The sequence below is a fragment of the Oikopleura dioica genome, chromosome XSR (assembly GCF_907165135.1).
Source record: "Oikopleura dioica chromosome XSR, OKI2018_I68_1.0, whole genome shotgun sequence".
In the NCBI taxonomy this organism is placed as follows: domain Eukaryota; kingdom Metazoa; phylum Chordata; class Appendicularia; order Copelata; family Oikopleuridae; genus Oikopleura; species Oikopleura dioica.
Window position 1 is genome coordinate 9163606 of NC_137294.1, and position 22504 is coordinate 9186109.

A 22504-nucleotide genomic window follows, 5' to 3' on the forward strand; every position below is an offset into this window, starting at 1 on the left:
ATGGGACTTTGATTTATATGAAAGAATCTTCTTTTTCTTAAAAATATTAAAAGAAAAACAGAAAACGTGAAGAAATAACATGACGGGGATTAATTAGCGCGAAAGAAACAGAAAATTTATCATTTTCAAGGCACTGTTGGCCGTGATAGCTTTATGACGAACAATTTCATAAAAATTATCAAGGTACAATGAAAAAGGTCAATGGAAGTTAAAGTAATACTTTAATAATTTTTAATAATTAAAAAATGGGTAATTGGTTTTGCAAGTTCGAAAGAAAATCTTTGAAGAACTGTATAATGAACTTAACGATAGAGATAAATTTCTTTTTAAAAGAAAGAATCCGATTCTGGAAATTGCTGGTCCCAAACGTTAAAATGTTGGTACATTTCAAAGGTGGTGCTATTCGCCTGAACACAGCTACTAGTTGAGTTTTTCGACGGTGAAAGGTCAGTGATCAGTTGCTCCATCGAAATAACTGTACCAACGACCATTCCCATTACGCCGAAACTGCATATCACTAATAATTGCTCAATTTTAGCTTAAGCTAACTGCTAATTCTTCATCAAAAATAAATCTATTTTGATTCTAGAAGAGACTCGTGAGCGTTACTTACGGGCGTTTTTCGCGAGGATGAGCACGTATTTCCATTTTCGCAGAGGCTGATTATGATGCAGAATTACACTGTCTATCAAAGGCGGGAGAATCAAGGCGAGCATAGAAGAAGCAAGTGCGCCAACTAAAGAGATGATGTCCCCCAAATCTGGAATAGCGATCGCAAGAGCGCCGGTGAGCCCGACCAGCATGTAGCGAAAGAAAAGCTCATTTCGAACAGGATGTGCTGGATAGGTAATATTTGAATATGAAAGGAGCTTCAGGCAGTTACCTGTTCTCGAGCAGAATTTATCTTTAAATGCCGGCCAGAGGAACGTAATAGGTACGTAGAATTGAACCGCGAAGCTGATAAAGATGACGCATGAATAAAGGATCTTCGTCGCAGCATAAAGATCTCCCTCTGGAAGATTTAGTGTCACTGAGCCACAAATCGTGTCCCCAAATGTGCGGTAGCCTTAATCTCCGTAAAGCGAGTTGAGTTATTCTCGAGCCTTACCTAAAACACCCATGGTAACGTAAAGCGCTGTGACAAAGAACATTCCAATGTTAAGAATCATTGGAAAGTCTTCAGGCTTGTCGATGTTATTTTCAAGGGGTAGGACAACGGAGATCCCTTCGAACGAAAAGCAGGCTGCGCCGAAGAAGAGGGCAAAGTTCTTGAAGGATTGGACTTTAGGAAACTGGGACGTATCTTGAGCGTGTGGAATCAAGTACGAGAAGATGAAGGCAACCGAAATCCCAGTTGCCAAATTCGCCACGGCGGAGAAGGGAGCTAGATGATCCAAATTTCTAATTGAGCAAAGAGCGCAAAAAGGAACGACCAGTATTGCCATTATCGCTCGCTGCGAGTTGTGCGGATCATCCGTGAGCATTTTCGCGAATGAGGAGCTTTCATCGAGGTACTCAACCATAACTTCGTAGATATTCGCTGCAATGAAGACGAAGTAGGCACAGCAGAACCCGAACTGCGTCACGATGATAAACAGATTCACAATTTTCGAGCCAAGCTCGGCATGTTTCCTAAACCAAGGCGAGCCGTAGTACTAGAAAAATAAAGTAAATTCAAAGAGGTTATCCGGAGTTAGTACCTCGAGCGTCGCTGTACCCACTTCGCCGTAATCTAAGTTCGAGCAGCCCGTGATCGGACAGAGATGTTGCGACGCCTTCACCAACAGGTGCATGCAGTGAGTAGCCATCAAGGCCATGAGAAGGAGCATAATAGGCCCAAGGACCCATCCGCCATGGTAAATAGCGAGCGGCAGCGCCAGCAACCCCGTGCCAACATTTCCTTAGATTGACAAATAAACATAAGCATTTCCTATTCGAGCATACCCTTGAAAAGATGCATCAACGTTTCCAGCCTCGTCGTCGTGTGTTCATTGGCCTCTCTTGATGTCAAAAATGAGCTTTCCGGTGTATTATTGAGCATCTGTTGAGTCGACGCAGTCAAATCGTCATCTCCCGATCCTGCCGTCCGATTCATTTTTACTTTTCTGAAAGAGAATCACCTCATATGATGCTTTTAATTAAAATTATCCTCTCGGACTTTTGTAACTCTTTATATAATGTAAAGAATTTACGAGTACGTGGGAAAATAGTTGGTTTCATTTGGACTGACAAATGGGCTAAATTCATTCAACAAAATTATTCAAGACGCTGTTCTGTATGAATAATAACTTCGTAAGTGATCCCCTACTCTTTTCAAAAGCCCGTATAACTTCCGATATAATAAGGTTGAGAAAAAGAACTAAAGAAAGAGCACACACGGATTTTTTGGAGAGTAAAGAGCAAGACAAGGAGTAGAACTCACATAATTGCTCATCGTCTTTTCATTCTTGTCGTTCCCCGGTCTTAGCGGGCCCTCTTTGTCTTTTGAGTTCATTTTAGGAAGGCTGTGTCTGTTCAACTTAGAGCCAAGCTGGGAACAATAAGTTATGATGAGAAGGCGTCTTTCGAAGGTAGTCAGTTCTTATGGGTTTTTTTGTTTGAGATGGAAATCGAGGTGCGAACTTTTGGAAGTTAGGCGGCCATATGAGAAAATATACTCGGCATATGGAAGGTATAGTGATGGGGGATACTGAGGGGTAAGGTTGGCAGCGGGTAGGGGTGGTAAGGGTGGTTGTAGGGGGTCGGTAGTTAGGTCTGTCACAAGGCTTTCTTCCTAGTCTGGTGTACCCTTATTCGTCAGGTGTGTCTCTCTGTTGAGCTGTGGTACTCTCGGCGGCGCGAGTTGAGCCAGTGTGTTGTAACCAGACTACTCGACCCGACGCGCGCTGCTCGAGGGCAAAACACACGGCCCGCCTACGCCCACCACACCTCCTACTCAACGCCAGTCCGTGACGCATCCCAGCCACAAATTCTAGCGTCACAGTCCATCCATTCCATCCTCCACTCCAGCCCCATTCGAAATCACTCTCCTAAAAGAGATTTCTCCAAGAGTTAATTTCGAGCGAAAAGTTTTATCCTTATCCGAGAGAATTCTTTCTCGTTATCTCTATCTGCGCCAAACTAGTTAGAAACAAGGAAGGTTTTCAAGCTGATATCTAACTGGTGTGCCAAGCTTTTGTTCTTTCTTGCCGAGTAAGTTCTGAAGCTTCTTGAAAGTGAATGCTGATTGCGATTGGGAAAGGAAGCGGTCACACGCTGAGTCCCCCGATAAGCGAGCGTGGGAATGTTTCACAGTGTCCTAGGGTGTGGTAGAAGTCAGCGATTATTCTGGTTTTGTAGTAGAGATGGGCGCTGCATGTCCGAGGCGCCATGTTTTGCGCAAAAAGCAGAAAATACAAGCGCCGCTGTGCGGTAATAGCCAAAGCTAGAGTGGCAAAGCCACCACTTTCCATCTCGCTCTTTCTCTTACGACTTTTTCCATCGCCGATGAAGACTTCCGCGCCTCCTTGCTGAGTGATGTTTGCTTCGAAAAGCTAGAACTATCCTCTTCCCTAGCTCCATATTCATTGAATCTAAGAAATTTGTAGTTAAAAATAAACGCCGTATTCTTCACAGTGGTATTTCCCCTACAGCAAGCAATCGAAACTTCTAAGTCGACGACAATCGACTTGCAAGAACATGAAGTAAGAAAGGATGAGGCGGACGTGGCTACCCTAGCCCCTCTGCCTGGGTATGCTGATTGGTCAAGTGAGTCTAGTGTTTCAGCTGGACCGTACAACGAATCAGGTATTCCGTACGCTTTTTTCACTTGCACTACACTTGGAAGAGGCTACGATACAAAATGGCGATTGTCAATGTCGATAAGTTTATTGATTCCGAGGGTTGGGTGATAAGTCGGAAAGTGTCAACATTCCAGAGGAGGCGCTGGAACGGTCATCTAAGCCACTTGCGGCTTCGTTGTTGGCTTCTTCTTCTTCGTCTTCTTCGTAGTTTGACTCTGAGAAGGTACTCATCGTTTTTCGGGCAACCTCGCGTTTCTCCTTCGCCATCTTTGCCTCGGCAATCTGCAACGAGGTCCAAAAAGTAAAGTAACAAGCTTTTACTTCAATATGACAAGGACCGCTCCTTGTTTTGAAAGTTGCGCGTCGAGATGTCAGACATGACGCGTTTGATCGAGTATCTCCAAGCCTCCGAGGCTGTTCCTCGTAAATGGCAGCTCTCCTCGCTGCTGGTTCCTGTCCGCAGCTTCGATATAAGTTTCTAGGGCTGGCCCTCCGTTGAAAGAATTCGAAACGCTTCCTGAAATCATTCTAAAGTCAGACGAGGTGCGGAACATTCGCGCCGGCGTGCTCTTCCGGTAAAAGTCATTGTCAATCAGCTCATCGCTGGACACGGCCTGCTGGATCAAATTTGGATTTGTCTTCTCGTAGAACTTCATTAGCTTCTTTTTCTCCTTCTTTGAGGTAGGGAACTCGACGCCTGTTTTTTCCGCGACGACTTCTACTCGCCAGTTCATTCTGCTATCTTTGGGCTAAAAGGTGATCTTACGAAGCTAAGACTCACTGCAATTTTAAAACTTTGGAACTGCTCCTAATACAGGGTCTTCTTTGATTCTATAAAGACGAACCGTTAGTTCACAGCACAGAAAAGAGAAACTTACATTCCCAGAAGCGAGCTTGTTTTACTCTCGATGCTGTTCAGACTCCTGGTGACACTCACTCTCGACGATTTGGACTTTTGTTCGGATTAAACGACAAATTCAAGTTTATTTTTCAATTAAAGACTTTTCAATTAATCTTTCCGGCGCTTTCCTTCGATCTCAGCAAAGAGCTGCGTCCCCTAGAAAGGGTAGAAGATCGACTGCGGGTTGATTCTCGCGGCTCCGGTCCCGTTCGCCGCCTTAGAAAGCCGAAACACATTTGCCTTTATCTCTCTTCCGTTCACGAAATTTGAAGGGGACAGTACAATCCAGCCAATCAACAAGTCCGGGAATCTAGAAAGCCAAAAAAGTAACGAAAATCCATCTCGCGAACTCTAACAAGACTAAAGTTTACGTTTCCTTTCGCAGAACACCGGAACAAAATGTAACGGCATCTTATGTTTTCATGTTTATTATTTTATAATATTGGTTATTTTAATTAGTGCATTCTCGAGTAAGTATAACTGTAAATCATATTATTTAACTTCTGGGCACTGATCAGCGGTCTTATGGTGTAACGGTTAGCACTCTGGACTCTGAATCCAGCGATCCGAGTTCAAATCTCGGTAGGACCTCTCTTTTTGCATTTTGTTTTCGCGACCGGAAGTGCGGAAAAAGGTTGAAAAAGAGAGGTCCTACCGAGATTTGAACTCGGATCGCTGGATTCAGAGTCCAGAGTGCTAACCGTTACACCATAAGACCGTTGAGAGAAGATCAAAATTTTATTTATATATTAAATAATTTAAACTTAAATCAAAATATTGTTAATAATCTGAATCTAAAAAGAGCACAGCTGAGAATTTCGCTCGCTGGAGAAAAGTAGCTCTATAAAAATATGGACTTTAAATTTTCAAAGCTTCAGTAAATCAAATGTAGAATCATGGTATTTCTTCGAGACGTAAAAGAAGAGCTGACTTTGAGACAATAAGAAGATCTTACCTGTAGTGACAGTGGCTCGAATTTTCGAGTCGAGCTCCTATGTCGAGATTCATGAAATTTTGGTATTTTGAAATTTTGGTTATATAGAAACGACAGCAAAGAAGACGGCTTTGCCAACATCGTTAAGCAACAAACGGAATTCGTACATTATGTACTCTCTCAGGATCAAATGACCAGGAAACTGAGTAGGGATCATCATTGTCTTCTTCGATATTTTTTCGGAGCGAGAAAATTTGACTGGGAAATTTTTTATTTTGAAAATTGCTTTTTTTCGGTATATCAACTTCTGAGTAACTGATTGTCTGATGAAAATTTATGGCCACGTAGCTTTTCAGTCTTGTACAGAGAGAGCCCTTAGATTCTCATATGGGATGAATGTGCTCTTGGAATGCGACTCATCAGCTTGATGATAGGATCATTATTATAATCTGCTGTTGGGCCCTCTAGACGAAAAGTCTGTCAGAAAATGCAATAGCCAAATATAATATTTTATAATAATTTATTGAATATGATTGTGCTTTTCTGGCAGACTATGAATTATTACTTTTGCGTAATTTATTAATATAAGAATAAATCAAAATTGACAAATTTTGAATAGTAACTCGCAGAATAGAGAAACTCCCAATTTATTGACAACAGCAGTGCGAAGCTCCCCATAAAAGTTTTTCGAGAAGAGATATTCAATCTTGCGACCACCAATATCGACTCATTAGAAGTTGGCCAATGTTAAAATCGAAATATGTCGTTTGAGTCTGGATAAGAGATTAGATCCAAATTGACGAGGATGAGATTCATACTTTTTTCCCTGTTAAACTTCTGCTTTCTCGGAGTCGACTCAGAATCAATCGGTTAGTTGGACCTTCTCTTCCTTGATTTCAAACAAAGGTCTTCAGAAAAAGCAAGAATAAGAAGAATGCTTGAAGACAGATTGAGACCACGAAGAAGAGAATCGACTTATCAAGTTAATACGAAGCGCAAAACGAAAAGAAGCTTTGATAAGATTATAGGCTAACGATGTTTTTTTTAAAACCTTGAGTAGCTTTAACCTAAACCTTGAGCTGAAGCCTTGAAGCAGCGATCGTCCGAGATTCTCCATCGTTCTCCTCGTAAGTGATAGATTTGCTTTTATTTCGCGTCACGTTTTTACATAGAACTCGTACTGTACAGTGCACACCGTTGGAATAGAAAAGGCCTCATTAGAGGAGAGAGACATTACATTTATTTTTTGTTTTCTAACTGGCCGTGCATTATTAATTTTTACAGATAGGCCATTTTACTGTTACGTGGTTTGAGATCAAAGCGATGAAAATCAATGCTTAAGCATTCGGGCGCGATCATTTTTTAATAATTCTGATAACAGATTTTACGCGATCAGCGCTCCAAAAACATCAACCTTTGGGATTCAATTAAATAAGCTTTTTTTCAGAGAAGAAATGCGTTTTTGCTTTTTCTTTCTTAGTTGCTGTAGACTCGCATTTGCGTTGTCCATAAATACGACAGAGGTGCAAGAGTCGCTAAAGATTGAAGAAAAAACTATCAGAGACCTAAAAAGTAAGGGTGTTGGAAAATTAATGCGACTTCGTGGACGCTTGACAGACCAAGACAGAATAAACAAATTACTAAGTAATTATCATACTTTCCGGTGTTTCTTTTCGTCTTTGAAAATGACATTGATTTTAGTACTGAACATAAATTAGGTTAAATATGAAGCATTTTATATTTAACATTCCCATGTGTTTTGATAAAATATGAGCTTGGATGAGAACTGCTTTAACTCTATGTGATTGCAGGTAAAATGGACAAGAGAATTCGGCCATTCGAAGATATCGCACCTTTGAATGTATCTATCAACCTTTTCATATCCTCTTTCGACTCTATCGCCGAAACAACGATGGACTTTGGGCTCACATTTATCATGAGGTTAGCAAAGATAGTTATGCATCGCTGTCTAAGTATATTTTCAGGCTTCGCTGGCAGGATCCGCGGATGATGTTCCCCGACATTACCAACGAGAAGACTTACAACAACCGGACAATCTTGACCATGGACTTGAAATTTCTGGACGAGCTCTGGGTTCCTGGTTAGCATTAACAAAACGCTGTTTCTAAAGTATCTTTAGACGTCTTCTTCGCGAATGAAAAGTCAGCGAATGTGCACCAGATAACATCGGATAATAAACGGCTTCGCATTGACTCGGCGGGCTACATTTATCTAGAGATGCGTTTATCAGCCACTTTATCTTGCCATATGCGATTCGAGCATTTCCCGATGGACGTTCAGGTGCTTTCACGTTTTAGCCCAGCACTGGTCTTCTCTAACCGTGAAGTTAGGTCTGTGCGATCGAGATCGAGTCTTTTGCATACGATACAGCTGACGTCAATTTCGACTGGGACTCCACTCCCGGAGGAGTCGAACTTGCACGTTCAATCGAATTGCCCCAATTCAAATTACAAGGTAGACTAAAACTTGGTTATTTCGTTATGAAGATGAATGAATTTTGAGGCCATGTTCTTGGTAAATGCGACAGTCCACGAGGAAATTTCACGTGTATAGAAGGAAAATTTATTCTTTCTCGTCAGATGGGCTACTATCTTATCCAGGTGCACTATGATATCAAATATATATATTTTTTAATTTTTTTTCTCGTTTTGGAAAACTTTTTGTTCCTTCTGACAGTTAGAAAATAGAAGAATATCGTTTATTGTTTCAAGTTTGAACTGAGAGTTTATTCCTAGGCTTATGTGCCAACGACGCTGATCGTGATGCTGAGCTGGATTAGCTTTTGGATTTCGATCAATGCGACTCCCGCACGTGTCTCGGGCCGTGGTTGCTCAGATTCCAAAGCCATAAATTACCATTTCTCGGGCAGAAATTATGGCCTCCATGACCGTGATAACGTGTCAATTTATTCGCGAAACTGAATGGAGCGCGAGTCTATCGCTATGCTTATTAGCGGCAAATTAAGACGCTTAGAGATATTGAGCCGGAGGATTAGTTTGCTAACCGGATCAACTTGAGTGAGCACTTCGTCTAAGCTAGGAATTACGACTGTTCTCACCATCACTTCCCAAAGAAGCGCACTTACAGACAGGGATGCGAATCTATTCGTGAAAGTTTTATTTTATTCAAAAACTGTAGAAATAGATAGTTTTCCATCTCTTCATTCAGCCGCACTGCCGATGGTTTCTTATGTCATGGCCATTGATATATGGGTCCGGTTCCAAATGAATAAATTATTTTCGCCGATTCAAAAGGAAAAAAACAACGCATCGGACCCTTTTAAAAGATGTCACTTTGCATGGCTTATGTTTTCGCCGCAGTGGTCGAGTATGCGATTGCTAACTTCATCGACAAACCTGATATTGATCGACTGGCTAGGAGAGCGTTCCCCTCCACATTTGCGGTCGTCTGGTCAGTTTTATCTTTGTTTTCCTTCTTTTTCATTTTCAGCTCTTTCTATTACGCGTACTATGCCGTCTGCGTGAACGAACTTCCCGGCCTGAGCGAGCAGATGACCCGTTGGGTCGGCGACGAACGAATGCGAAAGCTCAAACCATGAACGGCCAAATTTAATTTGCTACCGCGTACAACTGTCAATTTGTCTGTATATTGAATATATCGGAACTCGATTGCCTCAACAGATTCTTGCAGCGCTCAGAATTTTCGCAAAGGTGTTCGATGCAGCCTTTCCAAATGCTTATATAGAATTCCAATCTGAGAAGCTCAGCTGAACTGGCGCTTATCTAATCCACTCCGCGACAAGAAGCTTAAATTTCATAAGCTCGTCATAATTTTTCCACGCCTTAAATTTGATTGTAACGAAATCTCTGCGTTGACTCTGGCCACGGTTACGAAACAAGCTTATCAAGGGACTTCTTCAAGGAACCAAGCCATGTTTCTTCACGTAAGGTGCATCGCCCAAAATACTCTATGTTGTGTATAAAAATATGACGACGAATTTAGCCACTCAAATTCTGTTAGATCTCACGAACACATAATTCTCTTATTGCAATTTCATTATAGTAAATGTTACAAAAAGTACCCACAAGAATCTATCAGCTGTTGCAATTAAATTTAACGTGCTTTTAAAATTAATTTGGAGAATGAAAGTTGAATAATTTTAAAAGACTACCATTCGAATAATATATTTCACCAAGACTAGCAAAATGCTACACTACTAGAGATAATAGCTAATAAAGGATCTCAGAAGGTCCAACTAAAAATGCGCTTCTTAGGGTCAAACGTGCCAAAATGCCGATTTTTTGGTGAAATGGAAACATAGGAGTTAGTAGATGGATTCGAGAGGCTCCGAGGTTTTCGTGAGCTGCTGCTGTTACGCTCAGTAGATGTGTCGATTAGTGGTTATAACGTGGTTTTTCATGATTATGGTAGTGTGAGGTGTTCTAATGATGTGGTTTTTGTCGCCCGGGGCGGAGACCAGTTTCGAAAGCGCCTCGCATCGGAGGATGAGGACGACGCTAGTGAGTCTTTTTACCAACCGCGCCGCACGTTTCCTACTTTTTTCTAGAGCCCGAGTTCTCAGAGAAAAAAAGGGTTGAGACCGAGAAAGAAAGTCGGTTGAAGCCAACAACCGCGACGGTCAAGAAGAATACTAAAACTACACGAGAGCAGTGAAAAAAATAGAGCCTAGAACAAGAACAAGAGCAGAAAAAACGCGCAAATCATGAAACTGGTAGGTCCCCGAATCGCCCGCTAGAGGCGCGCCTGCGAGCATAGAACGTTAACATTAACCGATGACCTTGGTGTTCAAGGTCATTTGACCTTTTTCCTCACTTATGGGTGTCAATAACGATCGAATAAAATTCGGCAGATGAATTTTATCGAGCTTTTTTTATAGCTTTAGCCGAATAACTTCGATCAAGCAATCAAAATTGATATTCTTCAGATTCTAACACAATGAAGAATTACTTTTTTATTTTGAAAGTATCCAATGAAGACCATTAAAGAGCGCTAATATTATATAAAATTCAGAGTATCAAGCTTATTGAATATTGTTTTCAGAGTACAATCAATATTCACGATTATAAGAACTAAATTTTTTTACGCGAAAATAACCATTCATTTTTCAATTGATATTGAAGTGTAAACAATGTGATCATAAAGAGAATAAATAATTTGCTTTATGTAATAAAAATTGTAAAAAAAAATCGGCAGTTTCGATAATTCATGCGACGGAGATCGAGATACTTAGCAGTTTTTGAAGTGTTGTGAGATCCATTGTGTAGAAAGTCAGAGAATAACCCGTACGGTACTATGCGTATTTTTACTTGTTTTTGTGCTATGTAAAGCGTTATCATAATAACGTTGAGCCTCTGTTACCACTTTCATGTTAACATTCCATGCCGCTTGCGCAATAGTTTTTCTAAACGAAAGTCACTAGCTGCATGCATTCCTGTGCGGTATGCTCCAATTTAAACGCATTCTTCTAGCTTCCGAGCCTGGCCGTATCGTACGCTTATGCAGGTCGGGACCTCGGTGCAAACACGCAAGGAGGAGCAAGTCGCCTCCCGACTCCAGCTCATGTTAGCTCTTCTTCGATGGAATATCTGGGCGACAGTGGAGCCAAACAATCCTTGCCTGACGACGTAGACAAGCAGACTTGGAATCAAAATGAGGGCGTCGTCGGAGAAGACTCCAACACGCGGGAGAAAGGAAATCTACAACGTAAGTAACACCAGCTCCTACAATTATTATCGAAAGAATCTAATAATAAGTCTTTCTAAATAATAATTACAGCTGGTTACTGGTGCGATCAGAGAGAACACACCAAACAAGACGCGATGGATCCCTTTACTGTCGATTCACCCGACTGGCTTCTCGAGAAAGGGGCTTACTCGCCTCTTTCAAGAAGTCGTGGAAACGGAGGACGACCTTCCGTCCAGCTTTCCGAAAAAATTATTGGTGGCCAAAATGCTCAAGAGCATGCATGGCGATGGATTGCCTATTTTTACGGCTGTGGAGCGACACTGGTTGCCAAGAATTGGGCTGTCACTGCCGCCCATTGTTGTACCATTCCTGCATGGTACTTCAAGGATAAGGAACTTTGCTTCGGCCGAGACTACAAGAACCCGGAATCCATCGGAAAGCCATCACTCCAACAATGTGCGGGAATCAGTCAAATCCTTCAGCATCCCGAGTACAACCGAACAGTCACCGTTATGAACGATATCTGTCTCTTGAAACTCTCGAGGGACGTTCTCTACAACGATCATGTGCAGCCTGCTTGTCTTCCCAATCAGTTTGATTCTCTTCAAAATGACCTCGTTCTTTCTGAGGCAGAGAAGGAAGACACTGAAACCTTTCCCATTAATCCAGATACCGGACTCCAGACGCAGAAAATCGACTGCTTTGTCGCTGGTTGGGGATACCGACAGGAGAATAAGTGGACTTCTTTGCCAGACATTCTTCAAGACGCGCAAGTTTTCCTTCAATACAATGAGACATGCGAAGCAGCTTACACTGACGTCGATTCCAGCGGCAACACCATTAATTACTACGATTCCAATGCTATGAGCTGCTTCGGCCACGAAGAAGGAGGAATCGATGCCTGCCAAGGTGACTCTGGTGGACCTCTGATCTGCCTTGAGCCTTCTACTAACGCCAAATGGGTGGACGATAACGGCAATCCCATCGTTCACATGAACCCTGTTCTACGAGGAGTTGTCTCCTGGGGAGAAGGTTGTGGCAGACAAGGAAAGCCCGGCGTTTACGCCCGAGTTTCCACCTTTGTCGACTGGATTCATGATACTATCAGAACGCATGCTCGTGGTTCCCCTGCTGCTTGTATCGACGTTCGAAGCAATTACAGGATCGAGAACGATGTCAGCGTTATTTGCGGTGACGATGGATGTGACTTCAGCTGCGCCGACAAGTCGCACACGTAAATTAATTGCTCTTAATCATTTTTCACAGCTCTTTTCAGGCCAAATGTTGAGCGCGTCAACTGTCAAAAGGTGACTGGCTCCTCCAGAGGAAAATATGAGTACGTATTTGTTACCTTAGTGAGCCATGTTTTACGTGAAATAATTCAGCGTTCCACCCCAACTTATTGGATGTGCTTCTGATCCAAACCACTTCACCAAATGCGGCTCTGTCACCGCCTCCATCAATGTTCCTGATCTAGATAAGATGAAGATCAATTGCATGACTGCCACTAAGGTTTCGATCACCGAAAATTTGTAATTTTTAACACTAATTTTAAGTGCAAAGTCACCGTCCGAGAAGCGTACAAAAAGACTTGCGAGCCATCAGTCTCTCAGCTCAAGTGTGTTCCAAACAAGGGATATGATTACCCATACGACGAACTTCGATGCGAACGTAAGAGAGATGATCAAAAGCAAATTTATTGACTTGTATACATAGGACCGAAGACCACAACAAAATGCGGCCCTGTTCTTCAGAAATTCCCAAATCTTACTGATGACTTCATCATTAACTGCATGACCAGCAAGTGCAAATTCGCTCACAAGTCAGGATTTGCCGTCAAGCCCGCTGAAGTTAGATGCAAAGGTACATCTTCAATGTCAAAAGTATTTTAATTTTTTGTTAAGCCAACAAATGGGTGATCCCACCATCAAACCGAAATAACAACGGTGGCATTGATTTCCAGCTTGTAACATTCGACTCGCTGCCAGAAGACACTTTCTGCAAAGGATTTGTAAGTTCTTTATTCTCCTAAAGGCATTTCTTAAAACAATATTTCAGAGTTTGAATGAGCACACAGAAGGCAACTACAGACCACATGCTAAGGAAGTTCAATTTATGGGACAAGGAATTATTTCAAGACCAAGACCAAGTTGTGATGCCAAGGGTGTTTGTAGCTACTACTGCCCGTCTGATTACAACGGCGGTATGACGAAAATCGGCCGCCCGTTCAAATGTCATAAATCCAAGGTGACAGGAGTGCAATAAAGCAAATGTAAAAATTTGATCTAGGGATGGCTTCCTATCGTTTGGGCTGGCAAGCTGAGCTGTCACGATGTCTTCAATAAGAATAAACTTTATGATGTTGAATCAGGTGATTTATCAGATGATTTTTCCGACTCATCTGAGTCCTCAACGCAGGCAGCGACGACTCAAACAACAGCCATCTGATTGTCTGAGTGTGCCTGTTTGAAACTGCGTTTGAAACAGGGTTAGCTTACTAATCCTTCTATATTTCAGGATAATTGAACTGGCCGAAAATGTCTCGCCGTCGTCGATTTTCCACTGTACAAAGTTGTCCCTAGCTCAAGACCCTCACACGCGCCCCGAAACTAAACCAAAATACCCCTACGTTAATATGCCCAGCTTCTTCTTGTTCAAAGCTTTCGTGAAGAGCGCCCGGTCGCTTCCCAAGCTGGCAGGGAGCTACCTTACCCTTGCAAACTTTGCGCCTACAAAATGTTTCGTATACACTTCTCATGCGAAGCTGCCTCTAGGAGTGAGGAGATCACCATTTATCACCACTGCAGAGGTGGCAGAGACTAGCTTCATTAATCGTTGTTGTCAACTCCAAGTCAATCCCAGTTGGCCGCTGCCAACCGTGAAAGGGCGGCGCACCGTGGGGCGGAACCTAGCCGTCCTTTCACGTCCCGCTCGCGGCCCTGCTCGCACCGACCCTTATTATGGCAAACATTTTAACATTAAAACAGTATCGGTAAAAACATTTACATATCGACCGCAACTACTACACATAAGCAATTCATGAAAAAAAAACTCTTAAATATCTGTGCAAATATTAAATATAAGTAACAAGGTTACTCACTGAATAGCACCAACTTTGAAAAATAAACTTTCAATATTGTTTTTTAACTCAATGATCACATACGATAGATTTTTTTCTAAGAGAAAGTTTTTAAAAGAAATAGAATTTATTTTTCTAAAAAAATGAAATACTATAAATTCATATGCATTTTCTGTGGATAAAACTAGCACCATATTCGGCGTATTCTGAGGCTGTGAGTTTCGCATGATCCGTAAATCCACTGAGTGAAGCCAGGATCGAACCGCCTATCCATACGGAGAACTTTCTGTGCTTCGGTGAGTCGATCTTGATGTTGATAGAAGAAGGGACCAGATGTTCAAGCTCAATCGTCAGTCGAGTTCGTAAGCCTTAATCCGAGATAATATCCTGAATATTATAGCTATAAATTGCAAAACATGCTACTCGTAATGGCTAGATATCTTGCCATAAGTGATTATTATCTCTTCCTGAAAACATGGAGGATCCTCCTGAGAGGACTATATTTTCGTAAAGTTGTCGTCTGACATCAATGTCCGTCTTCATTATCGATGTGTAAATCTGGTGGTGCATGCCTGGGCATTGTTTACCCATCATTGAAGGGTGAAAGAGGGCCTCAGTGCACTTAAATCTTTCTTGTCCAATTTTTAACTCCTGCCCATCTGGCATCAGATACATTTCTAAAAATACTTATTTTAAAATATTTCTTCCTCGAATACCATGCGATTGATCTTTCAGTGCTTCCTCGTAATTCTCCGCCACAAAACAATGTTTCTCCTTTATGTCTCGAACAATTTCTGTCTCGGCAGATGTTTGAAGCCGATGCCCAGCTGACATCAGCAGTGTTCGCATAAACATAGTAAGCTCTCGTCCGGCAAGGTTGACTCTTGAAACTGCACGGTCAATACCATATCCATCAAATATCGGTACAAGATGGGTCACTCCCGCACCGGAATCCGCAATAATGCCTGAATAAAAGTCATTTTCAAAAATAATTATTTCTTAAAAAGATGATTAAATGATCTTTTGATATAATATCTTAGATATTATATCTACCTGTATTTACCTGTAGTTCGACCTGTCGAGTAAAGTGAAAGAACCGCTTGTAAAGAAACATTAAGCCATTTAACTTCAAATTTCTCAAACATCACTTCTGCCATTTTCTCGCGATTTTCCTTTGGGTTGAGTGGTGCATCTGTAAGTAAAACTCCATGATCTTCTGGGTCGACTCGTAATTCGTTGAAAAAGGTGTGATGCCAGACCGCTTCCATGTCATCCCAGTTGCAAACTATCCCGTTTTCGACAGGATACCTGAGTGCGAGAATTCCTCGCTTTTGCTGGGCCACATCGCCAACATAGAATCCCTTCGGGTCACCTATACCTGCCATGATCGGTGTATCTCCTTTAACACGGCCAACGATGCTGTCTAGGTTTCACAATAATCATGCAAAGAGCTTCTCAGCTATGATGCTCAGTAAACCTTGTGCCTAGCAAAACCGCGCGTGGAGCCTGTTCCCCAGCGAAGCCCGCCTTGATCATCCCCGAACCTACAAGAAGAGTTAATGAATAAGGTGCGCTCCTTCAGCTAGTCGCCATTTGTTATAATACATTATTTATCTGGAGATGAAATTAATCCATCGATTTTTGTTTCTTACTCGCAGTACGAGTAGTAGCGCGCTATTACCATTGTCGAGCACGAGCGCTGCTCCTTCTTCCATCTCTCTTTACTATTTTTTGCTGCGTTAAATAATCTCGGCAAAAGTTCTTTGTTGAAATTTAACAACTCGTTTCTTCTGTTTGCATACTGTTTCCTACGTCAAAGATCTACGCGTTTATTACAGTTTCGTTCAATAGAGCGCTTTCTTTATTGAGATATCTATATAGTGAGTGGTACGCAGGAAGGGCATTTTTCGGCTGGTCAGGGAAGGAAGAAGTGAATGAGGGCGATCTGAAAGTTATCATAAGCATTACGCAGGAGAAATAATGACCTACAGATATGATGGTGAGAGAAGCAAAAGGCACTGGAGCAGTTGAGTTTTTGTCGGAGATATCAGTAGCGAGGGTCGTTGTTGTTTCTGTGATTTCTGCTTTGGTAGTAGTAGTGACCTTTTCGGACTCTTGCTTGTCTTTATACCACTTTTCGAAATTAGCGTCTCGAATGTCCTCGCTGTAGTTACAGTCGTCGCCTTAACTTTTGCGGAATGGATTAATCTCCAAGTTTACCATTGTCGCAGATGTAGCAGAAATTTGCACCGCATTCAAAGAGATTGTTGACGAACTTATCACGCTCACTGGGAATGGAACTTGTCAGAAGATTCGAAACGTCGAAAGACTCGAAACCGGGCATTTTACATCCTCCAGATTTCTTGTTTTTCGGTTCGCATCTATTAGCTGTTTGTTAGTATTGAACAATTAATATACTTAATTAATATTTTTCAAATATATGATCGCTTTATTATTCTTGATCGCTGAGAGAGATGAATAATTGCGTTTACCTCTAACGATGCCAATTTGATATAAGAGTTATAATGATTCTAGCTTTACCTATCGAAATTCTCGAGAGCTTTTATTGTATTGGGATTGTAACCCGATTTTTCGATTGGTTCGCCCTTCTTCTTTTCTTGATTCCATTTTTTCACGCAGCCAAAGTTGAAAATATTGTTCTCTAACAAAAATACCTAGTGCATAAAATAACTAACTTACGTTTGTCCTTGATCATAAGACATCCTGCTGTTTTGTCGCATTTGATCGATTTAGAGTTCTCGGGCTTGTCACAACTGGTATCAACATCCGCCGCGGTCTTTTCAACATCTTCTTCCGACTCGAAGTCAGTGAAAAATGGCCCTGCATTTTCGGTTTTGGAGCATGCCTTGCACTTGATGTATCCTAAAATGTTAGATCTATGCTAGATTTATCTCGAACAAGCTCGACTGATATCGAGCTCTCCTTACTGCGATTGAAAGTTTTAGAGTTTTCGTGAGCTACGATCTCATGTATCGTAGTTTGTCTCTTTGAACTTACGTTTATTTTTGGCCTCTAATTGCTTGACGAGTAAAATAGCCAGGAAATGGAAAAGTAACATTTCCAGAGCAGTGGTGGTCTTTTATCTCGTCAAAAATCAAAACAGTCTGAATGAGGATACATTTATTGGCGGATTCATTTGGAGCAACAAATTTGATTAATTCGGAAGCACGCGATTTCCCAAAGGATCGATTCCCTTAGAGCACAAAAGGGAGCCCTGCTCTGGGTCAAATTCAATTTCGGCAAAGTTGTCCGAATCCACGTTAACATCAGCAAAAAAAAAATAAATTGATTAAAAAACGTGAACTATCTCGCTCTCAAAATTAAGAAAGAGGCTAGCCTTCTTCATTTTCACAGTTGGAAACTGTCAGCTGCTCTTTCAGACGATTTTTAAGGTCTGGGAATTTGAAGGTTTATTTTAAGAGTCGATCTCAAAAAGGTTCAACTCTTTTAATTTCGTCTTTGTGTTGCCACATTGAATTCACCTGCTTTCAAGGGGATAATTCGATTGCTACTAATCCTCTCTGTAGCAATAAGCGTCTATCAATATTACAGTGGGTTTCCCTTCGCTATATACGTTATTCGGTTTTGCGTTAGAAATGTGAGCATTGTTTAATCAACTATGTTTAAAAATAACTCTTTTTTCGTAAAAATCAATATTTTACATTTTCATTATATAATATAAAAAATCGAATTTTGATAAAAATAACACAAAGTCCTGATAGATTTATCTTATATAAGAAAATTCAGGTCGACGAGATGAGGAATGTGACATTCCGAATGTCTCTTTGGTCATTTGGTTCTTTAACGTTATCAAAGGACGCTCGAAATTCTGGGGTCGAGTGAAGTCCTCGCCCTTCGCAGTAGATCGAAATTATCGATTTTATGTCCGACTCTCGCCTGCTCTTTAACAACTTTTAATCGGTCAAAACTGTCTCAGAGCTGTGGAATTAAGCGGTTCGTTACGCCATGGTTCTGAGAAGTCTCTGGGGATAACAATCTGAAACTCCTAAAAATGCAAATGCGAATTTTATCCACATTTGTCCTCTTTTATCCAAAAATGTATCCGAAAATCTCTTTGAAGTCTCTCTCAAGCACTCATTTATAAATATCAATTGTAACGCGCATAAATAAAAAAGAAAACAAGTCTTATCCGACTATCGGGCTTACAAAGCAATGCGAGCATCGATCGCTAGGGAGAAAAGGTCCGACAAGCCTGGCTCTTTGCTGCAATCATTTGATTATTCTGGAGGTCTCGAGACCGTTTTCGACCCGGATAGCTGAGTCACGACACATACCAGTTCGACATACCTTTTCTTTTATTTTATGAAAATAATAATTTTATTTACAAGGGTCTTACAGTGCACAGTCAAGATGGCATTTCTGCTATCTTCCTTTCTTCGCTTGAGTCATGAACTTACCAATTGTCGACGCGTAATTTTTCAGCACTTTCAAGTTAACTTGTGCCTGAATGAACTTTGATTAGGTAGGATTCCTTGTTGCCTCGTTACCGTTGAATTTCCTGAGTACGAAAACTCTCTCAGCCGAGGAAGCTGTTTGATTTTATCTGGTATTACTGTCAAATAATTTCGCTTTGAGAAGTGAAAAAGAAAGCTCTTACAGTCCGACGGACCGTTAGTTACGGTGGTGAAAGTTTGTTCACTTTCCTCGACATCCAACACTTCCAAAGTTTTCACCTTTGCGAGGTTTAAAGGAAGGGACTTCAAGCAGTTGTCACTAATCCAGAGCCCTTTTAGACGTCCAACGCAGGCAATCGCTTCCGATATAACTAAAACATTCGTTTCTTTGTCAAATGAGTTTAGCCACCTTCTATCATATTATTTTCCATGTGTAGATAGCGCAAGTTTGCGAGACAGCAGATTGATGTTGGGAGTTCTTTCAAACGATTTCTTTGAAGCCAAAGGTAGCGAAGATTAACCAGGTCTCGAATACTTGGATGTATTCTCGTGAGCCTGTTGCTGTTCAAGTATAGTGTCCTTTAAACGGGATCGCATCTTTTTATGAAATTGTTTTCTGGAATAAAATCCTCGTAGACGATCCTTAGGCTTCTCAGCTTGGTGACGGCAAAGGGGACTTCTTTAAATTTGTTATTTTCCAGCGATAGCAGCTCCAGATTCTGAATGAGTAAAATTAAACGGGAGTTGAACAGCGAAGAAAAAAGATATCCCAAAGTGAGCTGATAATTTTCCTCTCACGATAAATTAGCACGACAGGTGATTACTTTAATTTTATTGCTCCGCTTTGCACTTGACTGTACTTCTCTGACTGAACAAATCAGAGTCTATTCCGAATAGACTATTCGCGAAATAAGAATAATGAAGACATAAAAGACTGACCTGAAGGCGGCCGAATTCTTCTGGTAGCTCGGTAAGCTGGACACCAGTCAAGTAAAGTCTTCAATGAGGTTGAAAATGAGGATGCGAATAGAATAGATCTAGGGAGGGTTCCTAGTAATCAAGAAATTGTGACTAGCATTTGAATGATTATCAGCCTCCCCTTGCAACATTCTGCCAAATAGGGAGCATCTCTGGTATTGCAAGTGAAACATTCTTTTTGGTTATTTCGTGATCATTTGCGTCAAATGTTGAGATTCTAGGCGAGACACGATCACGGTGGTAATCTTCGATGGCGTCCTGAATGATAAATACTAATCAAGAGGGAGTACGCAAAATATCTAGAACGTGTCTTCGCAACGAAGCCGCATCGAAAGTGACAAGGAAGTAGAAAATATGAAAATACACACCAAAAGGACGCTTTCTTTCCTCCGCGAATACATCGATCCAGTATCGTCGAGATCGTCGTCCGAGGTCGGCTGGACATCTGAGCGCAATTTTATTCAATCAAAGTAAAAACAAGTAAAAAACTACTGATAAGGGGAGGGACGCGTGTTCTCCGACCAGCGCATGATGACGGTGCGCGGGAACGATTTCGACTCTGTGGTCTTGAATGATGATGATGGCGGTGTTCGTTATGTACCCGATCCGAAGCTACGGATGCTATTGTCGGTCGACGTAGAGCCACGTTCCGTCTTTTTTCGCTCAAAAACGGATCTATTTATTTGAAAGATTATGAATCGCTTTAGCGCCTTCCTGGAAGGACTTGGCTGTTCCACGGGCAAAATAGTGTCGGGTGATTGAACTCTACTCATATGTAGCGTGTTGATTGCAGCGCAGCTGCCCATTTGCGAAGCCGTCGACAGGGGACTCATGGCGCGCCGTGGCGATCCGCGGGAGTGTGTCAGCGTACTAGAAGCACTAGGATTGTGAAAGTGTGCGTTACGGTTTTCCGAATGTCCGGCGATCGGGATCTGCGGAACATGGTGTTGAAAGGCATCACTCGACGGTGGCAGTTTTCTAGCTCCAGCAGGAGTCTGGAAGATTGTTTTCATTGGTTTTTCCCAGTGCTAGAATAGATTTATTTTCTCCTCTCGTCGATCCTCAAAACGTGCGCTACGAATCCAAATCCCGATCAATGTTCAAAGTGATTGTGTCATAAATCATGGGATCTCTCCAAGTGGGATTTACGGATGGTTTCCTCACCTCTGTTGACATGGGAAGAATAGTAGCCATGCCTTCTTTGGCCAAAATAAAATTGATTAAGACGATATATTTATCCTTTCCCCTTTTTATACCACAGTCATACCTGCTGCGTTTGCTCCGGATCAACATTTGATACCACTGTTCGAGTGTTTTTATTATAAGCAAGTCCCTTGAAAATCGGTATAGCTTTAACATTAGGCTGAGGAAGTGGCTTTCATGGTTCTCAAAAAATTCTCCTTCAATTAATCTTATTTTATTTTGAACCATTCCTGGCGTGCTTTAATCTGGGATTTGCGGACAAAATGATTTTGAAACTCGTTATAAGGCTGAGAATCCGACGAAATTCTCCGATAGTCTGTATCATAAGACATATGAACATCGCTTGACTTGTAACCTGTATACAGCGATGTGGATTCAGCTAACGACTTTCCAGGCTAAGTTAACAAGCCTAATAATTGCGATCTGGATATCGAATCCACATCCCTTTCCCGCATAAGGTCGTGGGCAACTGCCGCTTGTGCGCGCACAGGGAACATAATTATTTTGACTCAGGCTTAGTGAGCTTCGTGCGCTGAAATAAAATTTGTATTTTGGAAGGATGCCTTTCCTCTAGGATTCTTCTAAAAGTTACCTCGGCGCTGCAATGGAAAGTCGACTTGGCGTGTAGGTCATTTTCAACTCTCTAATTAATCTCGTGAAAAATAGCAAATGATATAAATAAACTCAGCGCTAGAAACGGAAGCTAAGTAAGTTGAGTCCAGCTTTAGAGCGCTAGCGCGACCATTTTAACACCTTTCTATCTTCAGACTGTAAATTAGAACTTGGTCGAGATCAGTCGCCGCAGAAGCAATAAGAAGCAGGGTATAAATAGCTTTTTAGGCTCTATTTTTGATCCTTCTATCATAAATCTTAATTTTTAGGGAAACTGGTTTCGATAAAGTTCATTTATTTCTCTGCAACTTACTGATAACATCTATCGCAATTGGTAACTCTCGCCGTGCTTGCCCACAGACACATGCTTGTAAAGTGATGCAAAGTGTGGCATTCTGATTGCTAAACAGCAGTCGAAGGACGACAAAAAGATTATCCCGAATTAGTGGCACTTCGATGTGATTCAAGTCGACTGTAAAGAAGCCCCTCTTTCGTAAATGCACAAGCATCTATATCTTTATTTAAGTACTAAGACAGCATGAACTACAGTAGAGCCATCAGAATAATTGACTCATCAATCAGAGTTTAGGGCTCTTCCGCTGTATACAACAGATTTTGACAGCTGCGAAAAAGGGTCATTTCCTTTCGGAAGCTTTGCAGCAGCTTTTTTTCTATACATTTTCGTTTATTAAAAAAAAGATGGAGAAAGTAAATTTTACAATTATGGCGTGTCGTTTCGTTGATAACAGCTCTCAGAGGATTACTGTAATCAGCATTTGAGACAGTATACCATTTCTAATGAAGTGTTCTGAAATGTTAAATTGAGTGGCGAGAAAGTGAGTGATTCGAAATTGATGAAGTGATTACATGTACTGTCGCCTTATTGATTTA

At 41.5% G+C, this 22504-nt stretch overlaps 5 protein-coding genes, 1 long non-coding RNA gene and 2 other non-coding genes across 8 annotated transcripts; 3 read left to right on the forward strand and 5 right to left on the reverse strand.

Annotated features, from left to right (window-relative positions):
- Window positions 1–13: 13 nt before the first annotated feature.
- LOC145709572 (proton-coupled amino acid transporter 2-like) lies at window positions 14–2112 on the reverse strand. The gene is made up of 6 exons (XM_081787263.1): window positions 1945–2112; window positions 1701–1900; window positions 1109–1655; window positions 884–1066; window positions 614–838; window positions 14–517 (listed from the first exon to the last, which is right to left on the reverse strand). Exons 1-6 carry the CDS (start codon window positions 2093–2095, stop codon window positions 327–329), a joined length of 1497 nt encoding a protein of 498 aa, XP_081643389.1. The 5' UTR covers window positions 2096–2112; the 3' UTR covers window positions 14–326.
- A 3090-nt stretch (window positions 2113–5202) lies between these two features.
- Window positions 5203–5274, forward strand: TRNAQ-CUG (transfer RNA glutamine (anticodon CUG)). The gene has a single exon. It is a non-coding gene; the product is annotated as a tRNA-Gln (tRNA).
- Window positions 5275–5329: 55 nt separating this feature from the next.
- Window positions 5330–5401, reverse strand: TRNAQ-CUG (transfer RNA glutamine (anticodon CUG)). Its single transcript has one exon. It is a non-coding gene; the product is annotated as a tRNA-Gln (tRNA).
- A 1316-nt stretch (window positions 5402–6717) lies between these two features.
- Window positions 6718–9223, forward strand: LOC145706469 (glycine receptor subunit alpha-4-like). Its single transcript, XM_081783878.1, has 11 exons — window positions 6718–6744; window positions 7429–7558; window positions 7603–7718; window positions 7758–7918; window positions 7969–8092; window positions 8141–8238; window positions 8374–8461; window positions 8678–8713; window positions 8807–8850; window positions 8925–9049; window positions 9089–9223. Exons 2-11 carry the CDS (start codon window positions 7434–7436, stop codon window positions 9195–9197), a joined length of 1026 nt encoding a protein of 341 aa, XP_081640004.1. The 5' UTR covers window positions 6718–6744; window positions 7429–7433; the 3' UTR covers window positions 9198–9223.
- A 908-nt stretch (window positions 9224–10131) lies between these two features.
- LOC145706468 (uncharacterized) lies at window positions 10132–14452 on the forward strand. Its single transcript, XM_081783877.1, has 11 exons — window positions 10132–10331; window positions 11089–11323; window positions 11396–12539; window positions 12582–12641; window positions 12691–12817; window positions 12862–12976; window positions 13022–13168; window positions 13210–13316; window positions 13364–13552; window positions 13595–13676; window positions 13823–14452. Exons 1-11 carry the CDS (start codon window positions 10323–10325, stop codon window positions 13825–13827), a joined length of 2220 nt encoding a protein of 739 aa, XP_081640003.1. The 5' UTR covers window positions 10132–10322; the 3' UTR covers window positions 13828–14452.
- Window positions 14453–14816: 364 nt separating this feature from the next.
- On the reverse strand, window positions 14817–16099 carry LOC145709195 (actin-2-like). The gene is made up of 5 exons (XM_081786876.1): window positions 16066–16099; window positions 15869–15928; window positions 15448–15807; window positions 15101–15349; window positions 14817–15061 (listed from the first exon to the last, which is right to left on the reverse strand). The coding sequence occupies exons 1-5, from the start codon at window positions 16097–16099 to the stop codon at window positions 14817–14819; spliced, it is 948 nt and encodes a 315-aa protein (XP_081643002.1).
- Window positions 16100–16222: 123 nt separating this feature from the next.
- On the reverse strand, window positions 16223–17519 carry LOC145709672 (uncharacterized). The gene is made up of 6 exons (XM_081787366.1): window positions 17403–17519; window positions 17085–17267; window positions 16926–17046; window positions 16605–16765; window positions 16374–16567; window positions 16223–16329 (listed from the first exon to the last, which is right to left on the reverse strand). Exons 1-6 carry the CDS (start codon window positions 17461–17463, stop codon window positions 16300–16302), a joined length of 750 nt encoding a protein of 249 aa, XP_081643492.1. The 5' UTR covers window positions 17464–17519; the 3' UTR covers window positions 16223–16299.
- Window positions 17520–20518: 2999 nt separating this feature from the next.
- LOC145708471 (uncharacterized) lies at window positions 20519–21798 on the reverse strand. The gene is made up of 3 exons (XR_014134836.1): window positions 21594–21798; window positions 21066–21533; window positions 20519–20826 (listed from the first exon to the last, which is right to left on the reverse strand). It is a non-coding gene; the product is annotated as an uncharacterized LOC145708471 (long non-coding RNA).
- Window positions 21799–22504: the final 706 nt, after the last annotated feature.